Below are 16,013 nucleotides of genomic sequence, written 5' to 3'. Positions count from 1 at the left end.
TGGTATTTGAGGTTGGTCCAGGCCTTGTGTAGGGTGTGAACTTGAACATGAAGCATTCTGTGTTGCTTTGTTTCCATTTCTCATCCCTCTTGTGCTTTATGCTGGCAAAAATGGTAATAATTGTAAATACAATAATATGATTGTTAATAATAATTATATAATGTCTGTTAATAAATACTATGTTATTTGGGGCTTCCCAGGTGGCACCGGTGGTAAAGAACCCACCTGCCAATGCTGGGCATACAAGAGACACAGGTTTGATCCCCAGGTTGGGAGGATCCCCCTGGAGTAGGAAATGGCAACCCACTCCAGTATTCTTGCCTGGAGAGTCCCACGGACAGAGGAGCCTGGCGGGCTACAATCCATGGGGCCACAAAGGGTCAGACAGGACTGGGTGCACACACACACGTCAATTGGGGGACTCATACACTTCCTATAAAAGCCGAGGGAGTGAGGACTGCAGTAAAAGGAAACCAGGCACCATTGAGAGTTTCTAATCTGGGCTCGCTTTATCAGCTGGGAATTCTGTCTGGCAGAATTTGTCATACACATCAGGCCAGGCAGGGTCAGGCTGTTTTCCGGCAGATAGGAAAGTAATCCCAGGTGTTTAAAACATCTGGAGAGCACATCAGGAGAGCTATTGAAATGACTCTGTGTGTCACACATGAGCACTCACATCAGTCACCAGGCTCTAACTCTGTCTGGCCGTCACAGATATCATTTGAAGTCTGCTCCTTCCTTCAGTTGATTGGAGGCCACTGTACAGAGTCTGTGTACATCCCCTGCAAAATGACCATGGAAAATGAGAGAAAATAATCTTTACAACTTCCCACAAAAACAAAGTATTTTAGAAATGACAGATGTCTCTTATTTTTTGCATAAACAGTTTTGTATTCATTCCTAACAAAGTTACAAACACATGCTAAAAAGTAGTCACAGAGCAAAATTGCTGTCCGATTATCCTCTTTAGCTTACAGAGAGCATGGATTCTGCTCGTTACATTTCTGTTCTGACACAGAATAGAATATGCTGTTCCAGGAAGAAATTGCTTCTGTGCTACTTTGTATTTTCATTATTGTGTCCTCAGTTCAGTTCAGTTCAGTCGCTCAGTTGTGTCCGACTCTCTGCGACCCCGTGAATCGCAGCACGCCAGGCCTCCCTGTCCATCACCATCTCCTGGAGTTCACTCAGACTCATGTCCATCAAGTCGGTGATGCCATCCAGCCATCTCATCCTCTGTCGTCCCCTTTTCCGCCTGCCCCTAATCCCTAGGACTGTGTTAATTTGGTGCCGATTCTACATTTATTCTCAGAGGAGTAAATCAGAATTTAAATATGCTGTTTTATTTTATCACTTAAGTTATTTCAAAGATTTGATGTGTAATTTAGTTTTCCCATAAAGGTTATTGATAAAATATATGATTAAGAATCAGTTACCTACTTAAACTAGTAAAAATTGAAGTAATTTATCACCAAATTTATGTTTTCCCTTCACATTTTACAGCAGAATATAGAAGGCATTGTTGTTTGTTTAGTCACACAATTGTGTCTGACTCTTTTGTGACCCCGTAGACTGTAGCTCACCAGTCTCCTCAGTCCATGGGATTCTCCAGGCAAGAATACTGGAGTGGGTTGCCATTTCCTTCTCCAGGAAGCCAACCCATGGCTCGAACCTGAGTCTCTTGCATGTCCTGCATTGGCAGGCAGGTTCTTTACAGCTGAGCCACCGGGGAAGCCCCATAGAAAACATTAATTATCTTAGAAAGATGAAATCTCCATAGAGGTCAGGACCATTGGTATAATTTTAAAAAACAGAAATGGGTGCACAATTATATACATTTCAGGATTTTACTTGACAATATGAAAGACTTATTTTGGGATGTACTAAAAAAAAAAGTGAAAACCAGCAGTGGGGACTCTAAGAGAAGAAGCATAACTCATTAGAGAGAGAAGCTTTCGGATTTTGTGTTTGTTAGAGGCACCATTTCTTGTATATATTAAAATCCTGTTTTTCAGTGCTGAATGTAGGAATGACTACAATACATTTATTACATGCTGGTGCATTTAGGCATTTTAGTAAATTCAGTATCCTTATGGCAGCCCACAGGGACCAAACCTACAGAAAGCCACTGAATGGAAAGATGTATGATAGAATGCTTCTGCTACTGACATTTTCCTCTTCAGATATTTATCTCTGTCCAACATTTACATGTTCGTAAGTTCTCTTAGAACTGGCCAAGCTATAAAGGGCATAAATATTAAGAATAACATGGAATTTTAATTGTAATGCTTTTTTAAAGCTAGCTGATGTTTGATAAAACAAAAAATTTTAATTAAAAATGTATTATTGAGAACTCACAAACTAAATAAGTATAAAAGGAATTTTTAAAATTAAACTATCAAAGGATAGCTTTTGTGAGTTTCTATCATTTATACTTTTGAGGCTATTAAAGCTTAAAAGAGCACTAAAATAGTTTTGTTTTTAAAAAATAATATGGAGCAGACACCAGGCGGTGATTCAGAAGGCCTTGATTCTAGTCTTTGTTTACATATTTGACCAATTTTTAAAAATGTTTTCACAACCTTTGACTTATGTTTAAACTTTGTCTTCACATTCCAGGGGTGAGAGAAAGCCAAAAATAGATCTTTTCAGGACCTGTGTTGCTGCTATTCCTCGACTGCTTCCTGATGGGATGTCAAAGCTTGAACTTATTGACCTGCTGGCGAGGTAGGTGAGGACTGTGGTGGGCCTTTTTTGACGAAACTCAATTTTAATCCTTTGTCATGATTCCTAAAAGAATGATCATTAAAAAATGGACATTTATTAATTCTCAATACTGTCTAGCATGCCCAGAAAGAGTAAAGAAATGTTTTTGGTTTCAGTTTTTTTTTTAACTCCCATGCTCAAGAGGTTTAAAATTCAATATAGAAGCAAAGACATAAGCACATAAGGTAAGTAGTAATCTAAAGCCTGAACTTCTGCAAATTAATGGCACACAAAATATGTGATACCTGAAATCACAGGGTAGGAGGATTACTGTGGTCTGGGGATGGCAGCAGGTGACTCCTGGAAGATGGTGGAACTTGAGCTGCCCTTGAAGGAAAGACAGAATCAGAAATGCAGAAGGAGTGACGTGAGGACAAGGACAGAGGCGGGACCAGGACATGAGATGAGTCTGTTCAGGATAAAGTTCATCCAGGATCTGATTCTCAATCTGAGACCCACACCCCTGGAGGGCCAAGAAACAGGGATCCCAAGCTAAGTTTTGTACTTCAGAAAGCTTCCAAAATCCGTACATTTATCCCGCACCATCCTCCATAAGAATGCCCAGTCCAGCTTGAACCTCAGGTTAATTTGCTTTGAATGAAATGATATTATTGTAGTTAAGTAAGCTTGATTTTCCTCATGTTGATCTGAAGTTCTGGTTGACAATTATGCATGTCTTTAACTTAAAAATCATAAGTGACTTTTAACCTGAATACATTTGAAAGACAGAATCATTAGAAATGGGGTTTGTGGGAAGGGTGGAAGAAGGAAGAACAAAAGTCATCATAATTTGAAAAAGAGAAGAAAAAGGAGTTTGGAAACCCCATGATAAAAAGAAATAGAAATGACTGGAGAGGCATATTTTCAACTAATCTTTACTACTAGCTGAGGTGTTTGGACTTGTGGAGAATAACATGATAAAAGAAAGTATCATTTCTGGCTGGTTAATCTGATAATGTTGGGAAGCCCAGAGAGGGATAACAGATATTGATGCTGATTGGATTAAAGATGTATTATGCATAACCTTATTTATCAATGGGACTTCCCTGGTGACTCAGATGGTAAACAATCTGCCTACAATGTGGGAGACCCAGGCTCTATCCCTGGGTTGGGAAGAACCCCTGGACAAGGGAATGGCAACCCACTCCAGTATGCTTGCCTGGGAAATCCCATGGACAGAGGAGCCTGGCGGGCTATAGTTCCGTAGGGTTGCAAAGAGTGAAACACGACTGAGTAACTAAGCACTTACGCACAGAGGGTGGATTCCCAGTGAATGATAAACATGGTTATTTGGAGATGGGAGGAGCCAAGGAAGAAAGAGACCAAGATACTCTAAAGGACCATCCAGGCTAATACGGAGTCTCCCAGAGTGATAGCAAAGACTGACAGTAAAGAAAAGCTGTGAGACAAGTGCCAAAGTCCGCCCAAAACGTAGAGGTGCAGCCTGTCCATTTGCCATAGACAGCAGTGGGGAGGGTGGTGTGACCAGAAGACCAGTGTTAATATTTCCACAGAGGAGAGGCGCTGAGTGAGAGGGCTTCAGGGGCAGTGTGGAATCAGGGGACAAAAGACCACTCTCCGTGGCCTCTCAAGTTCAACTGAACCTGTGTCTGACTCTTTGTGACCCCATGGACTGTAGCCTGCCAGGCTCCTCTGTCCCTGGAATTTTCCAGGCAAGAGAATGAGGGGCCAGCATCTTGAAAGTTGTGGGGGAGGTGCCCCAAAATGGGACCAATACTGATTCCATTGGGAAATCTCGAATTTTGCTTCTCTGCTTTGCCATTTGACTAGCCAAGTGATCAAGACGAAGTATTTAACCCCTCAGCCTGTCTTTTCTTACAAGCCTGTTGAGAGGGCTGAAAGACAGATGACCTGGCAGCACTTGGTTCATCTGAAAGAAAATGTCAACAGGAAAAAGACTGTTATCAGTTAAATTGAAGTAGAAGCAAAGTTCACTTATTTCAGTGACTTTCTAATTGGTGATGATTATGTAAGTAAGCCCTTTGAAATGCTAAGTTTTTAAATGTCGTGCAGCCTTTTGGTAACATCTCTAGTGCTCTTCTGCTGTAAATCTGAGTGGGAGAGTCTTACCTCTGGAATCACCTTGTTAGCGTCCAGTGACGCCTGGGTCTGCAAACCCTCCATGCCTGGCATGTCAGGAGGGAATTCTGTCAGACGTGGTTGGAATGGCAATGCTATTTATAGTGTATTGTGTTTATTATTGTGTACATTCTTACAGAGCCCAAAGCAATGGGTCCTGTTTTTATGAGGGGAAAGAACAAATAAATATTCTTGAGAGTTCAAGTCTCGGGGTGAAGTCGAGAAGATGACTGGACTTATATGGGAAGCCTGTGAAGAGGCCTTTTTCATAAGCTTCAAAAGAAGCTGGAGGCCATTCTCTCAGGGGAAGGATAACTCAGAGAGCTGGCCCTCACACTGGGTCCATTGACCTATGAGAAAACGATCCCCTTCAGCTCTCAAGAAGGTCACAGGACAGGAGTGAAGGAGCTGAAGAGCAGTAAATGTGGGTTCCAAGCCTTCACTCACTTTATTCCCCTACAGTCCAGTCACATTTGGATTCAGTTGACTTCTGACACGGTCTCATCAGAGAGGTGTGAGCCCTTTTATTTCAGACAGTCTCGTGTACATCCATGGTACATTTTTACTGGAGAAAAACTTGGTTTGCTTCATAATCGGCAAACCAACTTTCATGCAGGCTCTGCTGCCCCTCACAGCTCAGTTCCCTGAATGAGTGTCGACTGAAAATATATATATACTGATACAGGGTGAAAGTTGTGTTAGGTTTTATTGGGGGCAAAGTAAGGGCTGTAGCCCGGGAGACAGCATTTCAGACAGCTCTGAGAAACTGCTCCAAAGAGCTCTGTGGAAGGTCAAGTATATATGTGATTTCCGTGAAGGGGAAATACGTGAAATCGATTATGTATTTTTTGCAGAAGGTTTCTGCTAGTCTCTTGAAGGCAGCTGCTATTTGTGAGGAGCACATGTCACCATGATGGATTTTCGTGCTTTTCTAGATATGAGGAGATACAAGAATTAGGCTCATAAAATCTTCTGAAAATATCTTGCTATCTGAAGGCCTGCTCTGCCAGTTTTTCCCAGAGCACAGTGTGCCTCATTCCTGATCTCCACCCTGAAACTCCTTTCAGAAGGTGTTGGAGGTCAGCAGCTGCAACGGCTCATAATTTAATCTTTGTAGAGGTAGATGGCAAGTGTCAGTTTTTAGTGACAGGAGTTTCAAGGATTGTCCTCCAGAGGCTCCCTTCCCAGCAATTCAAGTCAAAGTGAAAAGTGAAAGTGTTAGTTGCTCAGTCGTGTCCAACTCTTTGCAACTCCATGGACCGTAGCCCGCCAGTTTCCTCTATCCATGAAATTCTCCAGGCCAGAATACTGGAATGGGAAGCCTTTCCTTTCTCCAGGGGATCTTCCCAACCTAGGGATCAAACTCTGGTCTCCTGCATTGCAGGTGGATTCTTTACTGTCTGAACCAGAAGCAAAGATGGGGGAGCTTACTCTTCTCCTTAGCAATTGCCATCTTTTTTCTCTTTAACTTCCTGAATGTTTCCTGTTCTGCCCTTGACAACAGGAAGGACCTGTCCACCCAACAGTCCACAGGCTCTTCGTCACTTCCTGTAGCACTCTAGTTGCATTCAGGGTTTGCTGACCCTCCTTTCAACAATATGAAATAGGCTTGTGAGAATTAAACAATGCATACAAATCACTTAACATCAGGGCTAGAACACAGTAAGCTCTGAGCAAATGTTAGTTGTTATTTTTAGGCATCTTTGAATCTGAATAGCATACTGTGCCACGATGTACAGTGCAGTTTCATATACACGTTAGGAAAGTGGGCACACGTTCATTCCTATTTTCAGACAAGGAGCTTGAATTTCAGAAGAGTAAAAGTCAGTTGCTCAAATTTATAGAATTTTCCTGAAGCAGAATGGAAGTGACAGATGTCATTGGTTTTATGCAATTTATGCACATTTTATGCAGTGTTTCTTTTCAGTTGGTAGAACTTTGAGGTCATGCGTTCACAGTTCCACAACCTTTGGTGGTATCTGAAAAATACTTAAATTTACCATTCATCGTTGGTTCTTTAGCCTGTGTGTATATAGCAGAGGGTGGCTGTTTTGAGTAGCCAGGTGAGAACAAACTGCCTCAATAAACCCCTTAATTATATTTTTTTTACTTTATAATTTTATCTTACTATTTTTTAACTTTTTATTTTGTACCGGGGTATAGCCAATTATGGAGAAGGAAATGGCAACCCACTCCAGTATTCTTGCCTGGGAAATCCCATGGACAGAGGAGCCTGGCGGGCTGCAGTCTATGGGATCACAAAGAGTCAGACAAGACTTGGCAACTAAACAATATAGCCAATAAACAGACAATGTTTGTGACAGTTTGAGGTGAACAGGGAAGAGACTCAGCCACACATTACATGTATTACACATGTCTCCATTCTCCCTCGAGCTCCCCTCCCATACAGGCTGCCACGTAACATTGACCAGAGTTCCCAGTGCTACACAGTAGGTCCTTGTTAGAACACTTCATCTTATTTTTGCATTTTAATTGAGATGTAGTTCAAAGCACTGTAAACAGTGGAAGCTCATTCTCTTAACACCTTAGAGAGGAAATTTCCACTGCTTCTGGTGTGAACATTACAGAGGTGAACAGTCCACTTGTCAGCATGTGTTGCTCCTCTTAGAAACCCTGGTCTCCCTCTGGGCTTTCCCTTCACAACCATTTCTTCCCCTTCTGCCCTTGGTGATGCTGTGGGCCAGCAGGTCCCTCATACGTCTGATAACCTTTGGTCAGTCCTGCCAGAGTTGAAAGGAGGCTGTCCTTCCTAATGGAGATTTTCTTCTGGGTGTAGTTTGTGAATTTGCAATCGCTCCCAGCGTACCTCCAGCAACAAAACTCTTCAAAGCGACTGAGCCAACTCCACCTGAAGTGGAGCTCACCTTTACGGAATTATTTTTGGTTCAGTGGTTTGTCTGGTCTGACCAACAAAGAAGGTGGCCTTGTTCAGGCTCTGGGTTTTCCCCACTTTACCCACATCCTTACTCAGCATAGTGCTCACACTACACCCCTGACCTACACCCCGGACTCCAAGCAGGGCCTCGGGACCATTGGCCGTGGCCACCTGTTGAATCAGGCCACTCTGGTCCCTGAACCCCATGCCAGCTGCCAGTGGAGAGGGGGATGAGGGGATGACACATGCAGTTGACATTGGCAGTAGCGATTTTGGGGGTATGCTTGACTCCTGTGTCATGGTGGAGTCCTTTCAAGCCCTGTCAGTGGTCTTGTGTGTAACCATATACTTGTGACCCCATTTTCGGCTCCTGGAAACCAGATCAGCTTCTTAGAAATTTTCCCTCAGGTCCCCCAAGCTGGTCAGACTTCCTGAGTTGCCTTCTCTAAACGTCTCTCTTCTCTCTCAGTTGCAGCCTCCAGATTCTCACAGGACTGCTGTTTATTGTAATCACAGGTGTTTATGTTACAGGCAAGAACCCATCCTTTTCCGGTTTCTCAGTGGGATGGCCCTGCGGGGGTTTGGGGGTGCCCTCTCCTCAGCCACTCATCACTCACTGGACCAGGAGGCTGCGAGTAGGTCGGCCAGCACCACACAGCCTTCTACCACTTCCTGCATCCTCGGGGTGGCTGAACATCTTTCTCGTTTACCTCTGAGTCTTCTTTTCCTTTTTAGTTAGCTAAAATCTTTTTCCCACTTTCTCTTTTATAATATTCAATCCCGTGTGTTTCACAAGATGATGCTGTGATTATCTGGTTAAAAATCTAACAGAAGTGAAAATGAGAAAGTTCTGGGTAGAAGAAGCAGCAATTGTATGTGATCACACAGCACAAGGTGCAGGGGTGGGGGGACCCCAACCCTTCTCACAACTTCTTCCTCTTCTCTCTCACCTGCTGCCACTCAGTCTTGCCTTGATGTTATTTTCACCCCATCTCAGTTCCGTGACACTGGACCTTTTTCTTCCACAAACATTCCACTTCTGTTATCAACTGGGCCTTCTATTCCCAAAGCTCTCTCCCCTCCCTGGTCCTGTCTGTTCATACTCCAGGAATGTTTTTGGGTGTTTTCACCAGTCAAGCATGTGAATACCATTATTTCAAGAGCAGTGGTCACCAAAAATAGCAAGGGCTGCACCAACTTCAGACTCTCAGAGTCCTTATTGTGATCCCACACTGTCAGTTTAAAATGAAGACAGATTCCAGATTGCAAATTGTGAATGATGACAAAGTGAGATGAAGAGTAGAGTGAGTCTCATTGGAGATCCGAAAGTACTGGAACTTCTTAAAAGCTTCATCTAAATGGACCGTGCCATGGTTTTTTTCTTGACTTTGACTCTAAAGAAATGTGCCTGCCTGATTTCTTATATATAATAAAATAGCACAAACTGGGTGGTTTCTATAACAGAAATGGATTGAAATACAAAGGAAGTTTGTGATGGCCTGCCTTGGTCCTTAATTAGAAGCCCCAGGTTTAAGACCTCTGTGTGTTCTTTTGGCAACTGTGATCTGCTTGATAATTGCAGACTTAATAGCAAGTCTGCCCTGAAGAATTAGCTTTTCCTTCTCAGCATCTTTGTAGAACTTGACTTGCTTTTAGAACAGAAAATACATCTTTCCTGCTTATGAATGAGCTTTTGCCTGGTTATCTGGTCAAATTTGGACCAATTAGTGTACTTCATGCTCTAAAGCAGTGGTCCCCAACTTTTTTGGCACCTGGGATCAGTTTCATGGAAGACAATTTTTCCACAGATGGGGCAATGGGCAGGGGGGTGGTTTCAGGATGAATCAAGCTCATTACATGTATTGTGTACTTTATATCTATCATTATTACATCAGCACCACCTCAGATCATCAGGCATTAGATCCCGGAGGTTGGGAGCCCCTGCTCTAGAGAATAAGGATATTCCATATCAAGTTTTTGAAATGCTGTCTATTCAAAAATATGTAACTGTTCCAGACCTGTTTTTTGGAGAAAACTTTGCATAAAAGATGAGAAGTCCTGAGCTGGAATCCTGGACTTTGAGAAAGTTCCTTAACCACTCTGGTTCACAATTTCTTTTTCTATTGGTTGAGGATATTATGTTCTACTTAATGGGGGCCCCTGTTGACTCGGCCACCTTCTTCTTGAACACTGAACACTTCCAGACTGCTAAGCCCTGGAAAGTCTGTATCCTAGGTATCTTCACTCTCCATCTCTCCCTTCCTCGCGTCTTCTCTTCCTTGGGTCAGGCCCCTGCCACTTGGTGCCTGAGTCATTGTAATGACCTCCCAGATGGTCTCTGCCCTCAGTCTTGTGACTTCTTCAAGGCACCCTCCGTATTCCTGCCTAACTTATTTTTCCCTCAGATGTGAGCCTCATCCTGTTACTTCCCCCTGTAACTTTCAGAGTCAATTCATTTTCTTCCAGTAATAAGAGCTCCCATGCACCAGGTGCTCACATATACTCCATGCTTGGTGTGCTGCTCAACACTGTGCGTGGATCATCTCAGAGGAGCTCACAGCAGGCTTATGAGATACAAGTACAGCTGTTATCCCAGTCTTCTGACTGGGACTCAGAGGCTGAGAGGTTCAGCAACTAGCACATGGTCACATAGCTGTGCGTGACAGAGGCAAAGACAGCGATCAGGTGCTCTGACTCCAGAGTGTACACGCTAACCTCTTAGTGCTACATCACCTCCTTGGGTGGCCCACAGACCCTCTACCGAACCACCCCGCTCCCTCTCCAGGCCTGTCTCACACCTCACTCTAGCTAACACTCTACCCGGTAAACACAGCCAATCCAAGGGCTGAATCTTAGGAGGGCCTCAAAAATGTGTGAATATTAAATAAGTGAATGAGTAAATCTATAAAGGGTGATGTTAGCTCTAATGCTGCATACCATTGTTGAGATTTAATATTATTTGTGTTCTAGCTTAAATCACAAATACAGTTATTCTTCAGTTGACAAACTCAAGATTTCTCAACTTTGGCATTATCAGCATTTTATTTTACATGAATGTTAATAGAAGCTTTATTTCTTATAATCAAAACACAGAAACTATCCTTATGCCATTCAGGATGAATATTAAACTATGATATAGCTATAACATGGAATACTGATCATAGAATAAGCTGTTCACTATCAGCATTTTCGGCCAGATAATTCTTTGTCATAGGCATTGTCCTGTGCGTTGGAGGATGTTTAGCAGCATCCTTGGCTTCTACCTCTACTCAGATACCAGGAGCACCCTCCCAAGTTTGGCAACCAGTAATGTCTCTAGTCATTGCCAAAAATCCCTTGGTGGGGGCAAAACCAATTGAGGATAACTGACCTAACTTTTAATTATTCATTTTCACTCAACTTGTGGACAAGTCCCTTAGTTTCTCCAGTACCATCTTGAAGAGTCATAAGCTTTGATACTATTAGAGCTTATTTTATAGTCAGTAATGTATTAAAAAATATATACAGCTAAATGCAACATGGTACCTTGGATTGCATTCTGAAACAGGAAGGACATTAATGGAAAACTGGTGAAATCTGAATAAAATCTGTATTTTAGTTAATAGCATCAAACCAATATTAACATCTTAGTTCTAATCAACTGCCGTGGTTACATAAGATGTTAACATTAGGAGAGCTGAGTGAAAACTGTCATATTAGGTGAGGGTAACCCATTTTCAAACACAGATAAAAGCAAAGCCCTATATGTGTTCCTTTAGGCTATAGAAGAAAAACTAGTAAATGACGTCATTGTCTTTATTCATCTTACAGGCTCTCTATTCATATGGATGATGAACTGCGACATATTGCCCAGAATTCTCTTCAGGGTTTACTTGTTGACTTCTCAGATTGGAGGGAAGATGTCCTATTTGGCTTCACCAACTTCCTGCTTCGGGAAGTAAATGACATGCATCACACACTCCTTGATTCATCCCTCAAGCTCCTGCTCCAGCTGCTTACCCAGTGGAAACTGGTCATACAAACGCAAGGAAAAGTCTACGAACAGGCCAACAAAATCAGAAATGCAGAGGTAATTTTCACCCTCTTCCCATTAATTGATGTTCTTTTACAGAGTATGTGTGTATGTATGTATGTGTGTAAATATATATATATATATAAAAGTGGCAGCCCAGAGAACCTGCTGGGTTCTTACTTTCAGCTGTCTAGGAAGTTTCTTCCAAGGAGTGACCCTGAGTTTTGCAATCTGCTTAAACTGTGACCAAGAAACTCAGGGCATGATTATGTCACATCAGGTTAGACTTACTAACAAAGCATTTAGAAAGTAGAAATTGTTTTCTTTCAGAGAATTAGGTTTCAAAATCTGTTTGTATGAGCAGATGACCATAGGGAAGAGATAATAGAGGTGGCTGTGGATCTAGATGTAGATGTGGAGATGGATCTAGGTATGGATATGTATCTAGATATGCATATGGATCTAGAGCTGAATGTGGATATGAATTAGGATTTAGAACTGGATATGAATGTATTTATGGCTCTAGATATGGATAAGAATCTAGAGCAGATATGGATATAGATATTGGTATGAGTCTAAGGTATATGAATATAGATATATGAATATAGAGATGGAGTGGATTATAGAGGTAGATATGGATATGAATCTAGAGCAGAGATGGCTATGAGTCTAAGGCATATGAATATGAGTATAAACATGGAGTTGGATGTGCATTATAGAGGTTGATGTGGATATGAATCTAAAGCAGATACGGATATAGATATGAATATGGATATAGGGTTAGATGTGGATGCGGATATATAAAAGTTAGCTGCCCACTGGTTTCTTTTGTCCCTCAGTTCAGTCGCTCAGTCGTGACTCAGACTCTCTGCAACCCCATGAATTGTGGCACGCCAGGCCTCCCTGTCTATCACCAACTCCTAGAGTTCACTCAAACTCATGTCCATCGAGTTGGTGATGCCATCCAGCCATCTCATCCTCTGTCGTCCCCTTCTCCTCCTGTCCCCAGTCCCTCCCAGAATCAGAGTCTTTTCCAATGAGTCAACTCTTCGCATGAGGTGGCCAAAGTATTGGAGTTTCAGCTTTAGCATCAGTCCTTCCAAAGAACACCCAGGACTGATCTCCTTTAGAATGGACTGGTTGGATTTCCTTAGTCAGCCACAAATTAGTTGCTTTCTCCACTATCCAGAGAAGAAAGTAGGCTTGTGGTTTCTTTATTCTTTCATGCCTCAAACCTGAATGGTAAAAAATAATGATAACATTTTGAAGAGCATTCCTCATTTACACTGAGGAGGAGTGTAATCAGAGGAGAACCCAGGCAGCATGACTTGGCACTGGCAATGAGCCCATAGAGGAACTGTCTGGCTGCAGAAGAGCTTAACTGAGGGTCTGAGGAATGTCAAGGCTCAGGAAGTATGAGAATATTTAGATCCCAGATGGGCTGACCTCAGAGAGCAGGTTCAGGGCATTTCTCCATCCTTGTGTCCTATACTCACCGAAAGATGACAAGGAGGAAAACAAGGGTTGCACATGCTTATAAAAGGAAGCTGGAAATGAAGGCGGAATCTGCCCTGTTGTCTGCTTGCTCTTGTTTTAGACTCACTTGGTTTGGGAAGTTTCAGAACCCTTCTCCTTAATGTGCAAAACCCAGATTAAAAACTAACATGAAAACAGGTCACCAAATCTGATTAGAAAGTCAACGTTTGAAACTTCAATTTAATTAACTAAAATAGAGAATTCGCTATAGAGAATTTAAGTAAAACCAAATTAGGTCACTTTAAATATATAGAGTCATCTCAAATGGTGTGGATAGAAGTGGTTTTTATTCTTACTAATAGTCTTTGAAAAGGTATTCCTTTTTAGAACTACCAGAGGGTTGATGGTATTCCAAAGTAGTAAGTGATCTGAAAACAAAAAGGGATCTGCGATATTTCATGAATAATAATGAATTCATAGACATGTCTGGTTCTAAGCCAGTGTAATTTATGTTAGTATTACAAGGTCAAATGTGCCAGACGTACATAGAAGAGTGGCGACTTCTTCCACTGTTGTTTTTCTGAACATAGAATTTTTTTTTCATTGCGCGACAGCTAATTGCCAATGGCTCCAGCCACCGAATCCAGTCGGAGCGAGGTCCCCACTGCAGTGTGCTCCATGCTGTGGAAGGTTTTGCCTTGGTTTTACTCTGCAGTTTCCAGGTGGCCACACGCAAACTGTCTGTTTTAATACTCAAGGAAATTCGAGCTTTATTTGTCGCTCTGGGTCAGCCTGAGGTATGGATTGTTTTTCTGAATTTTCCAATTCATATCTTTCAACAGTTTCAAAGTTTAAAAACTGTAAAGAATGCATTACTATTTTATGTACTTTCATGTCACATGATGTCAACAAATAATTTTTGAAAGAGGGTGGGTTTTTAATTGTGAAAGCGTACTTTTGATCTGCAGGAACTAAGTTATATATTCTGTGGGCAATAGAATAGACCATTCCTGATTTTCTACGTGATGGTGCTTTGGGAAGAAGTGAATCTTATGATTCAGTAACAGAACATTTTCTTTCATAATGTTCAGAGTACATAGAATTAAGTTGTTATTACATTTATAGTAGAGAATGAACTAAAACAATGCATTCCAGTTTAGAATGAGCAAAGTATCAAACATTCTATCTTACTGAAAGTTGTTTAATCTCAATAGTGATACAAAAATGGCATCACAAGAAAGCATGTCCTCTTGAGACAAGAGAAATGAGCTAATTAGTTAATTAATGATTGTCTCCAGCTGTTCTTCGGCACTCGGTCAAGTGCTGTACGCCCTTGTTTTGGTTAAGGGGTAAGGTTAAGGTTCATTGCCTTTCGGCACAGGTGGCCAAACCCTATCCATAAGTTGATGAAAGAAGGACATACTTCACATGCTTATTTAGAAGAATGCTACTTTCCATTTTCTTGTTCTTAATCACTAATCTTGGTTTTAAAATGATCATTGTCTTTACAAAATATTTTCAAATGTATCCCAGTCCTTTCTGTTCACATTTCTACAGCAAGCTTTCTAATGTGTTTTAGGACATCTCTGGGATCTCGTGAATGGATCTCTTAGGACATGGTGTATTTCGATAAACCTTCATTAAGTCTCTATAGTAATAATGATAATTATTATTGTGAGGCTAATAATTACCTGAGAATAACCTCAGGTATAACCTCACAAGAACCTGAGAATCAATACTGTTTTTGTTCCCATTGCACAGATTCTTAGAGTGACGTTTAGGGAGGTTAAATGCCATACCTAAAATCAGCAGCTAGGATGTGGCAGAGCTAGAATTGAAAACCATATTTATATATGCCTCTAAAGCCCAGGTTCTTTGCTACTTCAGCAAGCTGTGTTAAGTATGCTTCTCATGTGGTGCTTTCTTTAACCAGCCACAGCTGGGCTTTTTAGGTAAAATTTTTTATTGAGATACGAGCAACATGCAACAGTATTTGTTTCAAGTGTACAGCATTCCATAGTTGTTTATATTGTGAAACGTTCACCACAACAAGTAATTAACATCCGTCACCACTCACGGCTACAGGATTTTTTTTTCCTTGTGGTAACTTTTAAGATCTACTCTTTTAGAAACTTTTAAATTTGCGATATGGTTTTGTTAACTCTAGTTGCCATGTTGTATATTACATCTGTGTGACTTATTGATTTTATAGCCAGAAGTTTATAACTGTTTTCTTCCTTTTCCCATTTTGCCACCCCTCCCCCAATCCCTGGGAACCAATTAATCTGTTCTCTGTATCCGTAAGCTTGGTTGTTTTTTTGTTTGTTTTTTTCAGCCACAACTTTTTTGAAATCATTCTCATTCATATGCAAGTATGAATGAGGACATTCCAAGTAAGGACATTCCGAAGCTTTCCTATAAGGGTTCTAATTAAATGATTTCATATTTCTGAGCCTCTCTATATTAAAAATGGCAAATATACACATGTTCATGTGTATAAGCACTATTCATGTAGAAGAATTTCCTGTAAGATGTTTTCTCTTGTGCTTTTTTCCCAGTTTGCTTCTTTTACCAAATAGCTGTGCCCAACATAGGGACCGCAGAGAGGGTGCGGTCGGTCTCCGGTGCACTTTCTTTGGGACTGAAATTCAATCATAGTCAACAGTTAATGTTATTTTAGCAGATCAGTGACTTAAGTATGTAGCCTTATCATGGTCTGGCAAAGCATACTCTCATGGCTTTTGCATTCCTTAAAATTAATGA

The 16,013-nt window shown here is 41.4% G+C and overlaps 1 protein-coding gene across 8 annotated transcripts in view; it reads left to right on the top strand.

Annotated features, from left to right (window-relative positions):
* FRY (FRY microtubule binding protein) overlaps nt 1-16,013 on the top strand; it is a 328,350-nt gene that overhangs the window by 207,870 nt on the left and 104,467 nt on the right. For all 8 annotated transcript variants that reach the window (NM_001205616.1, XM_024999814.2, XM_024999812.2 and 5 more), the window contains 3 exons: nt 2,620-2,727; nt 11,573-11,831; nt 13,865-14,047. In NM_001205616.1, the coding sequence (NP_001192545.1) occupies nt 2,620-2,727; nt 11,573-11,831; nt 13,865-14,047 (550 nt within the window). The remainder of the gene's footprint in view (nt 1-2,619; nt 2,728-11,572; nt 11,832-13,864; nt 14,048-16,013) is intronic.

This window comes from Bos taurus, chromosome 12, assembly GCF_002263795.3.
Source record: "Bos taurus isolate L1 Dominette 01449 registration number 42190680 breed Hereford chromosome 12, ARS-UCD2.0, whole genome shotgun sequence".
NCBI lineage: Eukaryota > Metazoa > Chordata > Mammalia > Artiodactyla > Bovidae > Bos > Bos taurus.
Note: the sequence above shows the minus strand (reverse complement) of the source record. Positions and strands in the feature narration are given on the sequence as shown.